This window comes from Sturnira hondurensis, unplaced genomic scaffold, assembly GCF_014824575.4.
Source record: "Sturnira hondurensis isolate 20B ecotype Veracruz unplaced genomic scaffold, ASM1482457v3 Scaffold0010128, whole genome shotgun sequence".
Lineage (NCBI taxonomy): Eukaryota > Metazoa > Chordata > Mammalia > Chiroptera > Phyllostomidae > Sturnira > Sturnira hondurensis.
Window position 1 is genome coordinate 2,768,171 of NW_028082759.1, and position 21,214 is coordinate 2,789,384.

Consider the following 21,214-nt stretch of genomic DNA (forward strand, 5'->3'; position numbering starts at 1 on the left):
CAGTTTATTCTTGACTGTATCTCCTATGTTGTACTTTATATCTCCATGACTATTTTGTAAGTGCTGGTCTGTACTTGCCAATCCCCTCACCTTTTCCACCCAGTACCCCAATCCCCCTCCCTTCTGGCAACCATCAAGCTCTTCTCCGTATCTACCAGTCTTTCTGTTGTCTTTGTTCATTTATGTTGTATAACACCACTAGAGATACCAAGTTAATATTGAAACTGAGCAGACCTGAGGGCTTGATTGAGTCAACATCATTCGAGACTTTGGAATGCTCCAGGAAAGAGGGATCGTTGGGGAGGAGTCCTTGAAAGCAGGAATGAACTATAGTCACAAGAGATCAATGTGGATATTTCATATTTAGCATGTAGAGCACCTTTTACAAAACTAATGCAAGGACAAACAGATCTGATAGCATTTTTCTATGTGACATCTTCAGGTGGGTTTGTACTTACAGAATTAGACAATAATCTAAATTGAGAAAAGCAACAGTTCAATAAAAAAATTAATCATAATTCAATAGGAGGGTAATACCCACGTAAATAAATGGAAAATTTGAAAGCCACAAACAGAAAAGGTTCTAGCAAATTTATTCACATTCCAAAAGGATCTTCTTTAGCACCTACCTGTTATCCTCAAATCTTGGTACCTTGAGGGATAAAAATCAACCTGAGCATGTGCAAGAAAATAGCTCTATATTGCCCCCTAGTGCTGGGCTGTCCCACTTCTCCGTAGGCTAGAAACTACAAGGTGAGTAGTTCCTCTACTTCTGGTTACTTCTGCTGCCAGCCTCCTGAGAGCTAAACATAGCTCAATCCTCTGCCCACAGATTAGGAAACAACCAGGCTATTTTTAGCATGTGCATCTTAGGAATGGCAATGGCCCAGCCTCTGATGGCAACAGAATGTGTGTGGCCTGGCTTAATGAACTCACCTCTCGGAAGGGTGTAACCCTACTCCATAAAGTGGCCAATGACCACTTGAGAGCTCTGGGGCCTATTACTGAGTGATTCTGCTATGTGGATAACAAGAAATAATGGCACGGAAAGGACAACGAGAGGCACACTAGCAAAGGGAATCAGGAAGATCACAGATGCCAGGATGGGCTTGATAAGTCCGAGCAGTAGGAGAAATGACATGGGACAGGAACAATAAAAAAGTAGAAGTCAGAAGCCAGGAATGTTGGGCATTGTCATCCAGGAGACATTTGTCTAGGAAGAAGCAACATTTTGAACTGGACATTTATTTTACAGGAGAAAGAACAAAGGTCGGTCTGATCTGTTGCCTCCCAGGGTACAGCTGGTGCTGTGGCTCCTTTGATCACTTTCTTCCAGTCCTCTGCAGCTCCCGTGATTAGAGAGAGATCCCTTGGCTGCCCTTTGATCAGCAACTCCAGCAGCCTGCAGGTGCCGTGTGCCACCATATTAGCAAGAAGCGAGAAGCAGCCACACTAACATTGTCTGATAAATGTGACACCATCGATGGCTGCCCATGCGACAGACACAAATGATGTGTTCAAAGGGCTGAGGAAGCCTTCTTTAATCTAGTTTTGTACTCCAGAACTCCCCGTGCTTTCCTAAAGATGAATACTCCAGAGAGTCTACACTCAGAGTTAAAACTTGGAAACACCCCAGCACATCAAGAAAAAGTTTCTGTGACTTAAAAATACAGTGCACACCATTCTGATTTCCCAGGTACGCTGCTTGTATTGGTCTCGCCTGGCTAATGAAGTGACAGCATTCTTGCACTTGCAGTGGGTGACACACAAAGCAGCAAACACAAGCGCGTCTCTCTCCAAACAACATTAAGAGCCACCACTTGTAAACTGGGTGTTTAATATTCTAACTGTAGACAGCCCACATTCCCATTGCGGTTTCATGGGCAGTGCAACATTGCTATGTACAAGGTACTCTCAAACGTGACTTCAGAATGGCAGATCAGGAGGAAAAGGCGTTTAGAAATCGAATGATGTAAATCACATGGGTTCAGAGGCTAAGCAAATTACACACCCTGAAGCTGCCCTTGGCTTTATGAAAGGAGCCTTTCTCCAGCTCTGTGCAATCCCAGCCCAAGGGAACCTGCATCAGAGAGTTTTCTAAACATTTCAGGTACACTTGAAAGCTGAAAGTAATTCTCATTTCCTAGGCAGGATTAAGTCGTTTCCCGCACACACAAAATAGCAGTCATTCACCAACACGTAGAAAAACACACCACCAGTAAGGTAAGGACTTCAGAGTACACACAAAGGCACATTAAAAAAAAAGTACAAGGGAAATACTTTTTAAAAATTCTCCCTAAAAGCGTCCATTCGGCCTCTTGACCTCTATATTTCCTATCTGCTTGCTGATTGATGCCTTGCCACTTAAAAGTGCTTCAATTAATGCGGCTGATACACTTCCTGGAACAGCCCCCTCCCGAATTTAAAAAAAAAAAAAAACCTGAGTAAAGTCAAACATGCCAGGACTCATTCATTTTGGATCCGTTTTTAGAGGCAGTTCTTGAACTTATAACTCTGGCAATGAGAGGTCCTGCAATGTGCGTCTGAACCTCACAATCGCTCGCAGAAGGTCCCCCTCTCTAGCTGGGGCTGCGGTGGCACCCCTGTTGCCCTGTTCGAGCTTTGTGGCAGCTTCCAAAGTTGCAAACTGCACGCAACCTCCAAAACCCCCTGTCCACGAAGGAAGCGCGCATTTGCATGGGTACGGAATGCTTATACCCTCGCAGGCTGGTGCACATCACACACCAACGCACAATGCCAACGGAACACACACACACACACACACACACACACACACACACACCGAGACACGAGAAGGGGGAGAGTGCAGGGAAAGACTCACCGTTCTGTTCCTTGTTGTTGGAGAACTGGAATTTACTACTCAGGTTGGACTCAGCCTGAGTCGTGTGTCTCTGGCCGGCCAGGGCAGATATCAGCAGGAGAAGCCCGAAGAGGAGCATTTGGCTGACTGGGGCGAGAGCTCACTCACGGCGGGCACTTGGGAAGCAGCGACTCCCGAGTCTCTTTCACCACCGCCAGGGGAAGGCTGCACTGGGGTGGAAGCTCCGAGCCTGCTCTGGCAGCAGAGAATCGCAGGGTAGTTTCCACATAATCCCATCCAAAACTTTTTCCTAGAGCCCTCTTCTGTGTCTCCAGTTTTTGAAAAGGATCAAAGCAAAACCTGGACCTGAACCAGTTTCCCAAGGTTTAAACAAATCCTGAGCTGTGCCGAAGTGGTGGGGGTGGGGGTGAAGTCGAGGGAGGAAAGAGGGGGGTGGGGACGCGGGGGAGCCGGGGCAGCGCGAAGAAGTCACCAGCAAGTTGCTGGGAGCACCTGTCAGTTTGGGGGACTGGACAGAGGCGAAAACTCAAGGGTCGCGCGAAGACAGCCTCGAAGCCAAGTTGGCGGCGAGCTCTTTCTGATCAATCACAAAACTGCCAATAGATGCGGCTCTCCGGGCGCCCCTCTCCCCCGCCCCACCCCCATCCCCGAAGGGGAGGGGGAAGAAACCAGGCGAGCGCGCCGCGGCGGGTCCCCGGGGCAGAGGAGCCGGAGCGGGGCCGGGAGGGGTGGGGGGGACGCCGGGCAGAGGCCGCCCTGGGCGCGGGCGGAGGGAGGCCGCGCGCTCCCCAGACCCGGTCGCAGCCTGAGCCCGGCCCCGACCGCCGCAGCACGGATCCCGGCACCTGGCTTGAGTTTTCCGCGATCAAAGTTCACCTTGTTTGGGGTGCTTCCCTCGCTTCTCCAAGCCCAGGGAAATGCGGCAGGTCGGGGTCACGGCGGGGCTCCGGTAGTTCCTGGCGCTCTCCCCCCACGCCTCGGGCTCCGTGCAAACCACGGGGCTCGGTGCCGCGTCTCAGCACGGGGCAGAGAGAGAAGGCCGGGCGGGCCAAGGCTCCGGTTTGTCCCCTCCCCTTCTCTACCTTCCCCCTGCCGGCGGAGTCGGGAGGAGGGGGCCTTGGGCCCAGCCCGGGAGGAGTGAGCGCCGGGGAGCCGGGAGGCTGAGCCGCTCTCCAGCAGGGGTCGGCCGAAGGAAAAGGCGGGGGTCGCCGCCTACGGGAGGGGTACCCCCGGATCGCCTTCTCTGCCACTGGGTAGGGCCACCAAGTGGCCGTCCAACAGGTGCTGGCACAGTCTGGGGATACTGCGGGGCTCCTAAAGACAGGACCCAAAGGGTCCGGGAGAAGAATGCAGTCAGAGCAGTGGCCCCTGGCTTCCTTTCCACAGTGGACGCCCCCAGCCCCAAATAAAGAGCAAGATGGATGGTGAGGGGTGCTGTAAAAGCAGAGAGAACTGAGGAAGAACTTTCTGCAACTCCCCTTCCCCGCCCCCTGTGGCCGAGACTTGTCATTAAATCCAAGGGGATCCCCATTCCCAAAGGGCTTGGCCAGCGTTTCTGCGCCAACAGAAGAATGAAAACTGGAATTCAAAGATTTCCCTCTAGTGCCCAGCTCTCTGAAGTAAGGTCGCTAAAGGAAAAGTGAACACAAACGGCCAAAATAATAACAACATTCATTTATTTAACAAATACTGCACTTATTGAATGCCTAAGTGTCAGACACTGTTCTAGGAGCTGAGTGTAGTGGTGAAAACACAAAGTCTCTGCCCTAAAGTTTGTGTTCTTGTTGGGCTGCACTAAATTCCAGCAAATCAGAAATATCACCCAACCTCTGGGTGAGTCAATGCAAACAACCCTACCAGGGAAGGTGCTCCAGAAGGGACTAGAAGGAAGGGTACATGTGCTAAAATAGGTGGAGTCCCCAATGTCTCTTTTTTTTATGAAGTTGCCCTTCCTGACCTTACAAGGTCATCTACTGAGTATTGAGAACTACCCTGAAAAAGGATCCAGGAATGCTTAGTCAGGGGCCTCCTCTTACTGGACCAAACCAATAGGTGACTCTTGCCCAGTCTTGCTGAAGATGCCAAACCTTCTTCCAGTATTTGGAAGAAGGAGGCCCCTGACTGAGAGCAACTGAGACCAACCCATCTACCTCTCTGCTTGTGATATCCCACACCTCTCCTTTTTTCTCTTCTTAGAACTCTGCTAAGCTCAGCTCCAATTTGAAGCCCTTTCTGATCTACCCCATTTATTCATTCTTATTCTTTTACCACTTCTTTCTTGACAGGGCACAGGATATCAAGGCAAATAAATAAGGGCAGGTTTTTCACTTTAAAGAACTTGCAGTTTCGAGGACACAGCCTTGCTATTTCATTCACTTTTGCAGCTCCTCACCATCACTGTGAATCCATATTTGCCCTATACATATGTTCAAAAATGTTTTGTAGATTGGGGAGGGAGACTGAGAGTATTTCCAATTTTAACAGCATAATTTGACCTGTTATGTAAAAGACATGCTTCATGAGTGCCTCTTAACCTATAGTCATGTGCTGCTTAACAACCATATACATTCTGAGAAATGAGTCATTAGGCAATGGCATCCTTGTGTGAACATCATCCAGGGCACATACGCAAGCCTAGATGATATAATCCACTCACACCTCGGCTGTATGGTGGAGACTATTGGTAGAACCCACAAGCTTCTACAGCATGCTATTGTGCAAAACAACCAAGCTTAAGTCAAACACAAGAGAAAACAATGTGACCAAGAAATGCAGTACACAGAAGCATTATGAGGCCACCGCCCTTATAGCATAGCATGTTTTACAGTAAATTTGCCTTTTGTGAGCAGAAAGAGTAAACTCTAAAATACTGCTAAAAGTGTAGTATTGTGATTCCATAAACCAGTAACATCGTCATTTTTTATCATCATCAAGTATTGGGTACCGGACTTAATTGTATGTGCTATACTTTTTATACAATTGTCACTATAATAGGTTTTGTCTATGCCAGTATCACCACAAACATGTAAATAACTGCATTTTCCTGTGACTGTACAACAACTACCATGTCACTGGTGACAGGAATTTTTCAGTCCCATTATAATCTGTCGTAGATCCAGTCCATCATTGACCCAAATATCTTTATGCAGTGCGTGATTTATGTATGATAAAACTAATTACTCCCCAGCTTTTCTAATTTTGTAAGTTTAATTTTTCAATCAGGAATTTTCTAAATGAGACTGTTGTATGCCCACATACTTGAGTCTCTTGACCACCCACAGAGAGTGTGTGTTTGTGCCTGCAGATTAAATCCACTTGTTCTTGTAAGATTATAAGGATGATGACTACTTTTTATTTTGTATCATTTTATATTGGCTGGAATAGTGCCTGGCCCAGGGGGATAATAAATAAACACTCTTGACTGACTGACAGGTTTCTTTATTGGAAAGTCACTGACATTCTCCCTGGAATTTCAGCATGAAGGTTGTGTTTGAAAAGCTACAGATGATCCAGAATAGTATTCTATCTCTGTGTTATACCTCATCCATATTCTACAGATTGATTTGACAATCCCCTTATAAATAAAGCCAGGCATGACGTCTAGACAAAATCACGTCCACCTTGCCTGATTTCCTTTCGATGCACTCACACTGTTGTTTCTTAAACTGCCAGGCCCTTGGGGCAGTTCATTTCTCTTAACACTTCATCCTCTGCCTGTCTTCCTGCTCTATTTGGCTTATAAAACTTTCTTAGAAAAGTGAGCTCCTGGAATTGAAAATAAATTTTGTATAATCAGAAGTCTGCACAATTAGTAAACAATATATTTTTAATGAGTATGGCTTTGTTTTGGCGTAAAGCATTTTCCTTGAGGAAAGGCATCTGTTCTGCCAACCAAGAGAAAATAATCGTGAACATTCTTTGTGGTTTTCATGTTTTCTTAAACCTTAGGAAGGAGTGCCCACTCTGGCTGAACGCCTCAGGAGTGTTACCTACAACGTCTGTTGAAGGGCATGGTACAATGTACTTCGTTCTTAACAATAATTTGGGGGAGGGCTGGTGGTGTCACTGCTAATTTTTTTTAAAGTAGATCAAGATTTAAAGCAGTGTACCCGCTTCGCTAGTCCTTTAACACCCAGGAAGGCAACCACCAAGATGTCTTTTTCTCTCAGAAAATCAGATGTTAAAAGTTTTCTGTTCTTCTGATTCACTCCCGACACACACACACACACACACATTCTCTCTCTCTCTCTCTCTCTCACAGGTATACATACAAAATTATTTTCAAACTTTCCCTAGAACATTTTAGGGGTTTGTGTGTGCGCGTGTGTGTGGCAGTTAATTAAGCATGTGTTTCTGAAGTTCAGAAAGTTCTGATCTACTTAAACGTCCACTATAGTTCCAGAATGGCGAATAAGCAACACTTATACATACATTTAAATGAGGCAGGGGGCTGGGGTGTCATTAGTAAGCAAATTAAGTGACCACTGATCATAGCAGGAATAAAGACATTCTAGGGGGGAAAGGGAGTGAATAGTCTCTCTTAGAGATATCTTTGGCTCCCTCCCCTTTTCCAACCACTCCATCTTGAGAAACATATGACTTTGCTATCTCTCTATCTGGGATATATGCATACTCTATTTCTCCTACCTAAAAATAATAAAACATTTTTTTCTTTTGTTTCACTCTTCTAGATCAGTCACCTTTACCTCCCAGGGGAACAGCTCCTAATCTGAAAGAGGCTCACTCCCGGCAGCAAACGTAGTCAGAGGCCTACGCTAAGGCCCTGTTTCCAAAGGAACAGATGTGCTTTTAATTCTGACTTTTGTGGAGAGAGGGTTGGGAGATTGACAGTTAGAGGTGTGTGGTCAGGAGAACTGGGTGACCAGGGTTGGCCTTTATATGGCCTGCTGTGGTTTTTGCTATTGAAGCAAAGTTACTGCTTCTTTTTGGAAAGCATGGTTGAGTATGCAAAACAATTTTTTTTTCAAAATCTCAGAAGAGCTGGTCTGACTCAGAATTCAGGAGGAGTTAGTAGTCAGAAAGAGTTCCAAAGAAAGAGGAGGCCTGGTGACCTCTGAACCATCACCACAACAAAAGATCACTTCACTGGGAAATGGAAGGCCAGGGATTTGGTCTGGCTTTACCAGTAACAAAAAGGCCAACCTTGATCTAGAAATCCTCTCTGCCTCTTTCCTCTACAGGAGAAATGTGCGCTGGATTTGGTGTTAATCCTCTTACTGCTACGGAATTTTTTGATTCCCTGAGCTATTACAGATAGTGATGGCACTATTTTTTAAAAACTTAATTATGTTTCTATGATAATACATGACTAGAACAATAATTTCCAACCTCAACTCAAAGGTGTGTTGGTGGCTGTCGAAGACGATGAACGGCATGTCTCCCTAAATTTCTCCAGCCGAGGCCATCTTTCCTTTACTATTACTATGCTGTGGAAAGACAAGTCCTACTAATAACCAAAAAGAAGGGGAGGAAAACAAGTTTAGAAATCACTGATTAGAGCAAACATCAGGAACTTTATTGAATTCCAAGGAACTAAGTAAATTATGTGTGGCTGTCCACGTTTTAATTTTTAATACTTGTTTGGTATCGCGGTAACAACATCAAAAGAGGCAAAGTGTGCTCCCAAGGTAAGGAATACAGCTACAAATGAGTTGTAAAGAAGAAGGAAATAATCTTATTATGAGCCAAGAACAGATGACCACCTCCTCCTCTTCCATAGGACCACACAGGAAGGAGGTGAAACAATGCTGAGAGCGAAGGGCATCCTTAAAAATGTGAACCTCAACCAGACACGAGGTCTGGTCACGTCCTCTGGTCAGTAAGACGTCATTTTTCTCTCCCTTGAAATCATGTATAGGATATGGAAGCTGTTGTCTACATTGTGACAAATCACAGTGAAGAGGTCAAGGCACAGCTACAGATCCGCCTTTCTCAGATAGTGACCCTCTTATTTCAAAGGTCATGGGAGAAGGACCCTTTTGCTCTGTGATCACTGTTTCAAACGCAGTTTTTCCCTTGGCATTAGGCTTTGTAAATGGGGTAGGTAGCTTCAGTGCACTACTTAATGAACAGTTAAAAATTGTTGTTGGCTCACAAAAAGAAGAAGATTAAACCATCTCTAACACTAAAAGCATCCTCAACTGTTTTTAAAGTTCTGGAGAGTTCAATATCTTTTCATACTCCTTTCTATAATTATTGCTATAGCTGTTTGCTATCTTTATCGTCTTTATAGTAAGAAAAGGTGCTTGGTATCTCAATTTGCTCTGATGTTTTCCTCATCTCCCTGTAGTATATTCTCTCCTTTCTCATCATTTGAATCTTCTTTCACTGTCCTCCATGAAATTTGGGAATAGAAAGCTTATTTTCCTCTTATAGGTACCTCAAAATGATTCACAGTTAAACAAAAGCCAGCCAAGGAAAATTAAAATGAGGGGAGACTTACGTTCAAATCTACTTTTTGAAGTACCTATCATGTTACAAGAAATGTTAGATAACTGAAGATATATTTTCTTAAGTAATCTCTACACCAATACTTGGAGAAAGGTCAGAATTCTCCCGTTTATATCAGAGAATCTGAAGCTCAAAGAGGAGAACGAGTTTTCCCAAGAGTGACGCTGTCAATGACAGTCATCGTGAACATTTGACTGCAGGTCTTCCCCTTCTTCTCTTGTGCTTCTAATTTGACACTCTGAGGTCCCAGAGTTTGGACAAAAACATTCTTATTTGAACCTTTTCTTTGGTTTCTCCTCTAAGTTTTCTTCACAACTGTCTTCTCCTATGCTTAATTTGAGGGATAGTATGGGGTGTGCAAATGGACTTTTTCATTTGTTCCAGTACACGAATACAACACTAGACAGCTATCTTCCAGGAACAGCTTCACTGAAATATTTGAGCCATAGTGAATACGGGTCACCCGAGACAGTGGTGGTGACTAAGGCACTGGAAAGCTGGCTATGAGGCTGCAGCCCACCCAGAGCGTGGGCTAGCCTGACTCTCCTGCTTATGCCGGCCAAAGTTAGTCATCCAGCTGATGCCTTCGTCTAGATCGGCTGTGGGCAGTTATTGCAAAGACTCTCCTGGCCTTTGAGGACAAAAGGAATTAATTATCATCTCTCCTTCCCTGCTCATAATTGCTATTGAATTAAAGCATCAGAGTGGGGAAGAAATACACTGTTTTCCCAGTTGCTCCCTTTGAAGAATCAATTTAGGTTTAACTAGAGATTTCAGAGTCTAGGCCTGTCTTCCTCATACAATTCCACTGCGTATCAATTCCACATGTTCTTCATTTTAACATTCCTGGTCTGTGGGTTGGTTTGCATCTTCATTGATACTTTTACCAAAAAATTTAGATTGCTTGGAGTTATTCAAAGCACAGATTGCTAAATGAACTAACTAGTGGCTTGTTAAGCCCTCAGGCAAGTGAAAGACTTCCACTGAAATTCTAAGAAAACACTAGTGGCGTCATTTTTGTCCCACTGGACAGTCTCTAAAAAACCCTTTACTTCCTTACTTGTTCATGAATGGCTTTTTAAACACACATACAACTAAATGCAAAAAATGTGAAACAGCTTAATATTATAGCTACTATCATTCATAGTAATTGAAGCAAATGATTATGAGACAGCATAGGGATTTGGGCCCTGAGGGGAAGAAATGCCAGATGGCCAGAGGGAACACCAGATGAGCTGACCACCCCTCCACTCCCCTTCAAAAAATATTCTATCTGCCTTCTAACTGCTTACCTCCTTGCAGATGTCAAAGCCACTGTTCCGAGTGAGCAGTTGATCAAGGTTTGACCACTGTAGGAGGCATCAGCAGTGAGCAATCCCACCCACAACTTGGTCTTTACATCGCAAGCAGGGAGATCATTCCAACAGAAGGAGGAAATAGCCCCACCTTCAGGTGGAAAGTTCCACTCTTTCTGTCCATCTCAAGCCTGTTTTTTTCTCAAGCCCACCTTGTCTATACAGCCTGCCTTGTCTCCAGTTTATGCGAACAGCCCTTCAAAGTCTCTGGGGCAGTAGGGTCAGTTCAGCACACCTTCTTTTCCTCTGTGCTGCCTCCCTGGTGCTTGAACATACGTTTAATAAAATTTGTCTGTAAATTTTCTGGTTCATAATTTCTATCTTTCGGGACCCAAGAACCCCAAACGCCAGTAACAATTATACCAAGTATTTGTAAACAAACAAACAACAACAAAAACAACAACAATAAAATAAGACTTCAAAGCACTTCCTAATATCTTTTTTCTGCCTGTCTAGATTTTTGTTCCAAGATTTGTGTCACTGTATACACCCACATTCAGCATTCTAAGCCCTCCTTGAGGAGAGAAATATCCTATTCCTCAGAGTATTTAGTCAGGTACTCAAAGCAATTGAATTCTGTGAACTTGAGTAGCCTTCTTGCTTTCATTTATATCTGTGGGGCTGTGCTTCATCACTAACTTTCCAACTGAAATATTTGCAGAAAAGTATCTACCTAATATTTGCTATCTACAATAGCAGATCCTCTCCTGCTATCAAACTATTGGTAAATGATTTCACTACAATGCTATGAGTGCACATTAATACAATCCGCAATTCAAAAGATGAGACACTGGACCCTGGAAAAGTTTTATGACTGCCCTAAGGCCACACCATTGATAAGTATTAAAGGCGGAGTCTGAATGCAGGTAGTTGGTCCCAAAGCTGGTGATTCTCTCACCATTGTGCTTTCTCTCTCCCACGACATCCAGTACAGTGCTCAATGTGCGGTGAGTCAAGAAATACATTCCAAACTTTTAAAACATACCTTTTAAAACACATTAAGCATTTGGCGTTTATTTTATAGCTCCACAGATTTTTAGTCATAAATATGTGACTTAAAATTCTATTGACAACAACTAATAGTAAATCATTCTGATTTTGCCTGACATCAAAGGGACGGTGCCCCAAGCATACAGGAACTAGGCATTTAGTCAATGAAAATGTCACTGTGTCTTAGATTGAATACCCTATTCAGTGGCTATAGAAATGAAAAATGAATCTTCCGAAACTGTAGAGAGGAAAGGGGTCTGTTTGCCCTTATTTTTAGCAATAAAACCTTGCCATAAAAGTCACCATTCTTATGTTGCTGGTTCTGACAACCCACGGTGAAGAAAACACAGAATATGTATTCAAATAAGTTTCTGAAGGACAATAGCAGGAAAAAAAAACAAAGTCAGTGAGATGCCTTACTATGCTTTTGTGGAAGGAGAAAGAAACAGGAGACAAGAGTTTCTGTTACCAACTAATTTAGAGATTATCGTGGCCTTCACCAAAATAGCAACCTGTGGGGAACATTAAGGCATGCTGTTGGGTCCAAGGAGTTACAAGGGAAGTAAAAATACAGGATTGCTGCCCTCAAGGAGCATCCCCCGCCCTTTACTTTGCACAAGCAATCAATCTTCATTTGTGTTTGCTTCCACTTCAAATATAGCCCGTCTTCTTGTATTATCTGTTCCTTACACAGAGGCCTTCTGACTGCTCTCTGCCCACTCTACTCCATGTTCCTCCAAACTGTCCTCAGTAGCCAACCTGCTGTATTTAACACACCAATCTTATCACAGCCCCACGCCCTACCCTAAAAGTTTGAGCTTCCCCACCTGTGCCTGTGGGATACAACTTGGACTTCTGTAGGCATGATCCATTCTTCCTCTCATGCTCAGGTTTCACACTCTGAGTGAAGCACTCTGACACACCCCAATGTATGGGCTTGTACTTACTGCCTTTGCTTCTTTTCTTATGCACCTTCCACAGTAAAACACAACTCAATATAGAACTTATTCTATTTGCCCTAATTTTCATCTTTTTCATAGCACCTAATATAGTGTACTTAACAAAGAACCATGGTAACTATTTTATGGACTCTGTGCCTATTAATTCCTTCATTCTTGCAAAAATAGGTATCACATAGTTATATTCAATAGATTTTACAGAGGAATAAAATAAGATACTGAGAGGCTAAGCAACTTGCCTAAGACCAAACAAGGGGTAAGTGGCAGAGCCGAATTTTGAACTCAAGTAATCTATCTCTAGAGTCCATTCCCCTGACCACCACTCTGCCTCTGATAGAGGGTGTTCAGCCAAGGTTTGGAGTCAGTGTGCATTCCCACTTACGATCCAAGCACTGACGTCAGAGAGACATGCTAACATGTTAGTCACTTACCAGTTGAGGAAACATACAGGATGGGGCAAAGGTAGGCTTGCAGTTGTGAGAATGTAGAACAGAGTCTTTGTTCTTGTATTATTATTGATTAATTATTGTGTTATTTTCTATAGGAACAACTGTAAACCTACTTTTGCCCCACCCTGTCCACTAACTACTTAATATTCATAATAATAGAATCTACCTCAGAAATCTGTGGCAATTAAATGAGACAACGTGTGTATAGCCTTTGGCATAATGCCCTGCATGTTTTAAACATACAGTATATGTAATCAATTGTGTGATTGCATTTTCTGAATTATAAAATAAACTTTGCTTGTGTTTTAACATTTCTGATGACTTTCATTCCATGTAGAAAGAAATCTAGCAAGTATTCTTTTTTTCCTTTCCAACAGGTTGTTATTATTTAAATGGGAAGAATTTTATAATCAATGGTGTCTGAAAATGAAAATAACACTAAACAATTTCTCATTTCATAAAACGACTTTCCCTATATCCTCTCTCTCCCTCTCTCTTTCTCTCTGTCACTATTAATCACTCTCTCCTCCTTTTAAAAACTTTCCAGAACAAATCTTAAACCTCACTGACAATTTTAATAGCTATAGTCTCTAGTTTTGCTGATAGATACACTCAAATGGCAGAAATCTTGCTTTCTTACTTTATAATCTGCTCACCCTCCCTACCCCTCACCCCAGTCCCCACAGTGGTAGCAAACTCTGTATGTGTGGAGTTCCATGTTTAACACATCTTTTAAGAGATGCTGAGTGACATTAACAAAATGTGAAGTAGCCAAATGCAGATACATCTATGATAAATCTTCACAGAAGAAAATAGAAGGAAGAACAGCTACCTCTGACATAATTAGGGTGACTGGAGCCATGTGGAGTTCATTTTCTTGCTTGGCTCTCACTCAAAGTTGGGGATCTTGTAAAAGGAAGCACTAAATTATGAAGAACAGCATCAAGCTATACTAATCTCGAAGTTCACACCAAAGTGACAATTATTTATATGACTTTCTTTTTTTTTTGATGAGCTGAAGAAACCAGGTAGGCACTTTCTAAAATGGAAGAAATGCAGAATCTCTCTTTTCAAAAATACTTTGACAACATTTATTTCAATATTACAAAGTTATTTCAAAGGCCTGGCAAAAAGCCCATACTCGTGTTGCCTGACTGGTTTAAATGGAGTTAATTTTCTTTGATAGAGAAATCTTATGTAGCATATGGTTCACAAGTCTCTGTTTATTTAACAGTCAGTCTCTTAAATCCAAGATGTCATCATTTTGGAAAACAACTTTTATGAAGTTATCGTCTTCATATTTTGAAAATATGGTATGAAATGCAAATCTTTTTTTTCTTTTAAATTCTAAAGTTTATATGTTGCAATTTAAAATATATATGTGTGTGAAAGCATGTGGTTTCGATATAATAATTGCCAACTGCTACTGCCTGGGTAGAAGAAGTTTGAAGAGTCACTAAGCTAAAATGGGGTACAAAGTGTGGCTGTTTTATGAACATTCATATGTAAAATAAATTAATGAAATGACAATTCATTTTGCAACTCATGTGCCTTGTGCAATTAATTAATTTCACTGTGAAACCTTAGACTATAGCTCTCAGCTACTATCTTAAAAAATGAAGAAACTGCCCTGAAATGAACCAAATATGCCACATTATGTTTTTTTTCTCTTATCAGGTACTATTTCATTACTTTAAAAATAGGATAAATACTGACATTTTACTCTAAGAAATAAATTAATCTACTGGTAGCATAGAAATAATAAACTTCTTTAATGATTACGGATAAAGTATAATTAGTGCTTCAATGACTCTTCAAGCTCATAAAAACTGATTCTATGTATTTTGATAGGAAAATGAAGCTTATAACGATATTTTCCTCACCCCTCAGTAGGTTTCATCTGATACATTTTATATGCGGAAGTGCCGCTAACATGGCGCAGAGTTTTCCACGACTGCTCCATTTAAACGTCCTCCCTCATGACCCCGATGAGGCACGGATTTTCATAAGAGAAAGGGTAGCACATATTCCTGGAACTAGAAGGGAGTCTTTGTTACTAACTTGATTTTAAAAGTTTTTAAAATGTCTTAAAATGTGCCAACTGTCGGTCCTGCGTGTAAATTTATTGAAGAACATCATGGTACAAATGGTAAGAACTCGCACTCTGAAATTCTAAGTTCCACCTCAGCTATGTGTATGACTTTAGCCGTCAGCTTTTCTCATTCTCAGTTTCCATAAAAAATGAAAGTTTGCCTGGTTGATTTCAAGGTTCTTTCCATTTTGAACATTTTCTTGTTTAATATCTAATTATTGTACTTTCCTCTAGAAATTATATGGTTTTTTTCTATTCTTTCTTGTGGGGACAGAATTGTTTGTTAAAAAATATGTTTGCTTTAGGAGAAATCAACTTTAGTCCAGAGAGCTTCCAGAGCTGGATATATGGTCAAACAGACATTATATTTTAAAGACATCTCTACCTGGGTTTTAAAGGCATTTCTGACTAGAGGCCAAGTAGCATTGATGGTAAAAACGATTTTAAAATGCATAACACAAAGAAACAACAACAAACAAAAAACTTACTCAGAAGGGAGGGTGAAACATAGAATCTAAGAAAGAAAAGGAGAAATCTCCTTAGGGCAGAAGACAAAGATCTTATAATCAAAATCTCCATTTGTTTAGAAAGATCTACTACCCAAATCACTCTTCAAATGATTAATAATTTAGGATTTTTATGTGACCTTTGGTCATTAACTTTTATATAAGACCGAGTTGCAAAATGACAACGGCCAATGTGGGCTTTGGCCTGTGCTGGTCCTTGTGAAAGAGCAAGACTAAGTAGTTTGAACTCCACAGAGCGCGGTAAAAGGACAGTGATTGACGGTTCTGTCCATTCTTCTATTCATATGCAAATTGTATCGCATTAATATTAATATTTTCTAGATACAAAAGGAAATATTTCCTTTATCATCACATAAAAATATAATAAATATTAATATTTTCTACATTTAAATGTAAATTTAAAACACTACAATTAAAACACCTCATGATGTTCTGCTGTATGTTTGTTCTTTGCCTTTCTATGACTCAAATGCTTTGTTATTCACACTGATAACACCAGGATGCACATAGACAGGACCCTGAATCTGTTACTATGGTGACTTCTAGACATTTTAAAAGGAGAGCACCCATCATGTATCCATAAATTTAAAATGCAACTGTCTACCTTTTACAATTTTTCTTGAAAATTAGACATCAAATTTAAAAAAAACTATTTTAAGTCATATGCTTCTTATTTTGCTAGTTTCAACCATATGGACAAATAAGCTGTGTTTTCTATGGCTAATAAACCACAACTTTTGTTTCCCTCTAAAAATACTTGTCATTATTAAGTACATAGGCTGTGGAGACAGCCTGGTCTGGTTCAAACATACCTCTGCCACTTATTTGATATTTATTTTCATCTTAACATAAAAAGAATCATAAAGAGGAATTGCAATACACAGTGGATACATTTGATGTGAGTATGCTGTCTCTTCATCTACTTAGGTTTGGTAGTTTTCATTCTACAGGATTTATACATACTTTATAAAATTTGTCACTAACTATTTCTTGTTTTAAGATACTATTATGAATGGAATTATTGGAATATATCTTTTTATTTCTTTTTCTACTTGTGTGTTCCTAGTAAATAAAAAGGATACCAATTTTTTTATTGCTTGTTGATCTAGTTAGATTTACTTTTTAATTTTAATGTCTTATTAATCTCATTTCTTTTTAAGCCAGTTTGAAACAGGTTTTCTATCCTTTAAATAATGTATTGTAGCTGGTTTATCACCCAAGTTCGAGTCTAAGTAATTATCCTCAATTCCTCCTCTCTCCTTCATAGCTCAGACACTGTCGATTTCATTTTTTAGGTATTTCTTCAATTCACCTCTCCCTTCCAGTCCTATTATTATTGTTCTATTTAAGGCTTTCATTATCTTTGCCTGAGTTATTTTAGTTTCCTCTTACTTGGTCTTACTGTTTCTGGTCTATTCTTGCTCAAATTCTCACTTCTTTCCAAATTTGACCGTGTAATTTCTTCTTAAAATTCTTCAACTGTTCCCCATCCCTACAAAATAGTATGAGATCATCTCCATGTTCAGTTTGTCTACCTGTTTTTCTTTATCTCTCAACACAGCTGCTTTGGCATTAGGTTCCAACAATATCAACCTGCAAGTATTTTCTCCCTCAAATCTGGTTCTTTCTCGCTTTCATTCTTATCATTTTCTCCTCCCCTTTTTCCTCCCTGGCTCCTGTCTATAAACTCTCATGTGGAGTGAGATGATTTTCCTTTGTGATCCCATAAGAATTTGTGAATATCTTCATCACTTCAATTACTGCATTATGTTATGGTTAATTATATACATACATATATATATACCCATGCCAACCCCAGATTCTTGAGATAGGTATTGTCTCACAAAGTGAGACACATTGCAGCTTTTCTTTAAATTTTTGCTAAATAGTTCGATTCCCAGTCAGGGCACATGCCTGGGTTGCAGGCCAGCTCCCGGCAGGGGGCATACGATACATTGTGTGTCCTCGGCAGAGGCAACCATACATTGATATTTCTCTCCTTCTCTCCTTCCCTTCCCCTCTAAAGATAAATAAATAAAATATTTTTTAAAAAAATTTTTGCTAAATAAATAAATGCATGTATATGTGAGCTAATATCCAAATATATGCTTTAATACAAATATAATATGCTTTAAATGTAGTATGGTTTTAAGTATAGTATGCCTTTAAATACAGCATATTTAAAACAAATATAGTATGTTTTGAGCAAACTCTCAGCCCTATTAGCATACATGACTTAAATCTAAAAGACACTTTAGTGTATAACAAAGTAGTTCTGAATAGATGTTTGTTAAAAACAAAATTAGCCATATTAATTTAAAGTCATAGTTGTATTAGAAGTGTAAATTATTATTATTATGTCATGAAACTAGTAGAATAGCATTTCTTGAAAGTAACAATTATGTAAATAAGAGTATCTCGTGTTTTATCACCTCCTTTATCCCCAAAGTAGGCATGCAAAAACTGCCTGGAATGTTTTTGATGAAATAACAGTTTTTCAACAATGGGTAGGCTCCACTCACATGAACAGGAAGAGATTTCAAATATGTTTTTTTAAACTCATGGCATTAAGTCAAATGTTAACAGGCCAAATCCTATAAATGCATTCAAAACCTAACAGATTCCGAAGAGGAAATGTATGTCATTGAGCCATCACACTCCCTGTTACCAGGTGCACAATACTGGATGAAAAACAATAATACCATTTAAAGGTTTGATGGGAAGCTTATTTTATTTTGAAACATGTATTAATTTACCCACAAATTTTAAATCTTTATTTTAAATAGTAATTTAAGAATTATTATTGCTCATGAGGTATATATTAAGAGATCAAAAACATTTTAAACTATTTTTAAATACTTTAAAAATCAGTTATCTTTACACCTTTTATTTCTCATTGGTAAAGAAGTATACAAAAGATGAGGTATTGATACTATCATATAATAAGATCGATAGACCACACTTTAATTCTCACTTGACATATTTTGCTGAGCTGGTCCATAACTTCAGAGTTTTCAACATAAAAACATGTTCTGATATCACTTAACCACTAGAGGGATCACTTTTCTGGAAGAAGTATTTCATGTAAAGGGTTCCCTAAACACAAGCACCTATTGGATGCCTACTATGTGAATAACCCAAGACCAGGAGAAGAAAGCACGTTGACTCTTATATGTTGACAGTCTAGTGATGGAATAGAGTCACAACAAAATTTTTCTAATAAAATATAGATGTACATAGAGACCAAATATCACAAATATTTCTGTAGAAGAAATGTAAGCAATTGCAGGAACACAGATGAAGGCCTTGGATCTGATCAAATAAACACTGAGGTCAAACTCTAGAACTTTAGGAAAAGTGTTGGTAAACTGACACTGATCCTGTTTCAAAGACAAGAACCACAAAGCTTGATTCTAGTTCCAGAGATCAAATAGTGATTTATGCTTTATGATATTGGGTCTCTACGCACAGTCCCTGTCTCACAGCTTAAAACTCTTGGAATTTCCAAAGTGTTGAGAGAAGCAAATGTGTCTTGTGTTAGGAGAATGAGATGACTTTTGGGGAGCACCTAAGGATGAAGGATAGCTGCTAGCACACCCAACCAATAATTACGAGGTTGAACAGTCCCACCCCTTGACCTCCTGGGAAGGGAGGGAGGCTGGAGTTTGAACCAATGAGCAATGGCCAGTGGTTTTTATCAATCATGCCTAGGTAATGAAGATTCCATCAAAACCCAAAAGGACAGGGTTTAAAGAGTTTCTTGGTTGTGAACGCAGGGAGATGCAGGGGAGTATCCCCTGTGGAAGGGCCTGGAAGCACTGCCCACCTACTTTTGGCTCTGTGCATCTTTTTCATCTGGCTGTTTTCTGAGTTATATTCTTTTACCAAAAATCAATAGTCTAGTAAGTAACCTGCTTCTCTATGTTTTGTGAGCCATGATAGCAAATTAATGGAATCCATGGAGGGAATTGACAGAACCTCTGATATTTATCCACTCAGTCAGAATCGGGACTTTTAGCTGGAGTCTGAAGTTCCAGGACAGGGTCCTTAGAACCCTAATCTGTATCTGGTCAGTCAGAAGCATAGTTAATAGCCTGGGATTGCCACTGGCATCTGAAGGGTGTGGAGGAGAGGGGGAAATGGGGTACAGTCTCGAAGGATTGAGTCCTTAGCCTGTGGAATATGATTTATATCTCTAGGTAAATAGTGTCAAATGCAGTTGAATTCTCTGACACCTTGCTTGTTTACAATAATTGTTGGTGTGGTGAGAACACCTCCCCGGATGAAATTGGGATCCAGAAAACCAATGTACAAATTTTGTGCCTTTTAGTAAACCTTAATATTCAATCATTCACTGATAATATTGAGAGCTTCTAGTAAGGGGCACACATGTGCTAATTACTGTGGGGGTTTAGAATGAACCACCTCAAAATATGCCTCTGTGATATGCAGATTGTCTGAGCTAAAGGCCCAAGAGAAACTTCTGTCTCTCCCTTAACTACATGTAAGAACTTGAATTAATTAGTGGTTGTGCCCATAATAAGCAATTATTAGAGATAACCTCTTCTGAGCTATCTACAGGGCAGGACAAACTTCCCTTTTCTAAGCTTTTGCTATTTTTAGCACCCTGTAATGAACCTTTGAAGCTCCAAGCTATTTTCCCTATGTCTAGCTCAGAATATTTTATACACTCGTGTTTACTTTCTATCCCCGAACTTCTGTTTGTGAGGTCTCTGACTCTCATTCATGTGGGGCTCCCATACATATGTGTGTATTACATATGTTTTTTCTTGTTAATTTGTCTATGTCTATTTAATTATTAGACCAGTGAGAGGAACCTTGAGGGTAGAATAAAGTTTTTTTTCTCCCGGACAGAACCAAGGATCAACCAATGATGTAAACTCCCCTGCCTTGTTACCAGAAAGAACGCTGGCCCTGAGTGGGTCTGCATCATGCCTGTCGTGATAGGCCAGGGGAGGAAAGGCCACCTTGGGGGCGAGGTCAGGCACCAGATTTGCCTGTTGCTAGGCACCTGGGACTTTCCACCCTGGTGACCTGTATCTGGCTGTTTGTTGCTCGGCTAGTTTATGCAGCTATTTGTCTCGATTTCCCTATTGCTCTTACCCAGGGATTGTCCGAGCTTCTTACTATCTTATCTCATTCTTACAGAGCCGGAGGGCGCGTGGAAGATAGCCACTTTAACACAATGTACCAGATTCTGTCAGAGAAAACCAGCCTGTATCCACACGACACAGAAGGGAAACTTAATTTAGATGGGGGCAGGGGTAGTATTCCCAGAAGGAGGTACCTGTAAATGGAAATATCAAGAGTTTACGGTAGGTAAATAAATATAGGGGGGATAAGAATAAGCGTAATTAAAAAATCATATATTAGGACCCAGAGGCAAGAAGAGAGCAAAGGTACTGAGACGAATCCGTGCAGTACTATTGGTCCCCGAGGAAGGGGTGGAGTCAACACTAAGTACAGAAAAGTGAACAGCATTTTCAGACCTAACCTAGCATTAGAGAA

At 40.8% G+C, this 21,214-nt stretch overlaps 1 protein-coding gene across 2 annotated transcripts in view; it reads right to left on the reverse strand.

Annotated features, from left to right (window-relative positions):
* PDGFC (platelet derived growth factor C) overlaps positions 1–4,231 on the reverse strand; it is a 170,724-nt gene extending 166,493 nt beyond the window's left edge. Inside the window, exons 1-2 of one of the 2 annotated variants that reach the window (XM_037058277.1) lie at positions 3,719–4,231; positions 2,843–3,071 (exon numbers count right to left, since the gene is read on the reverse strand). In XM_037058277.1, the coding sequence (XP_036914172.1) occupies positions 2,843–2,960 (118 nt within the window). In that variant the 5' untranslated portion in view covers positions 2,961–3,071; positions 3,719–4,231. Of the gene's footprint in view, positions 1–2,842; positions 3,077–3,718 lie in introns of both variants that reach the window. The other variant, XM_037058276.1, reaches the window with a different exon arrangement.
* Positions 4,232–21,214: the final 16,983 nt, after the last annotated feature.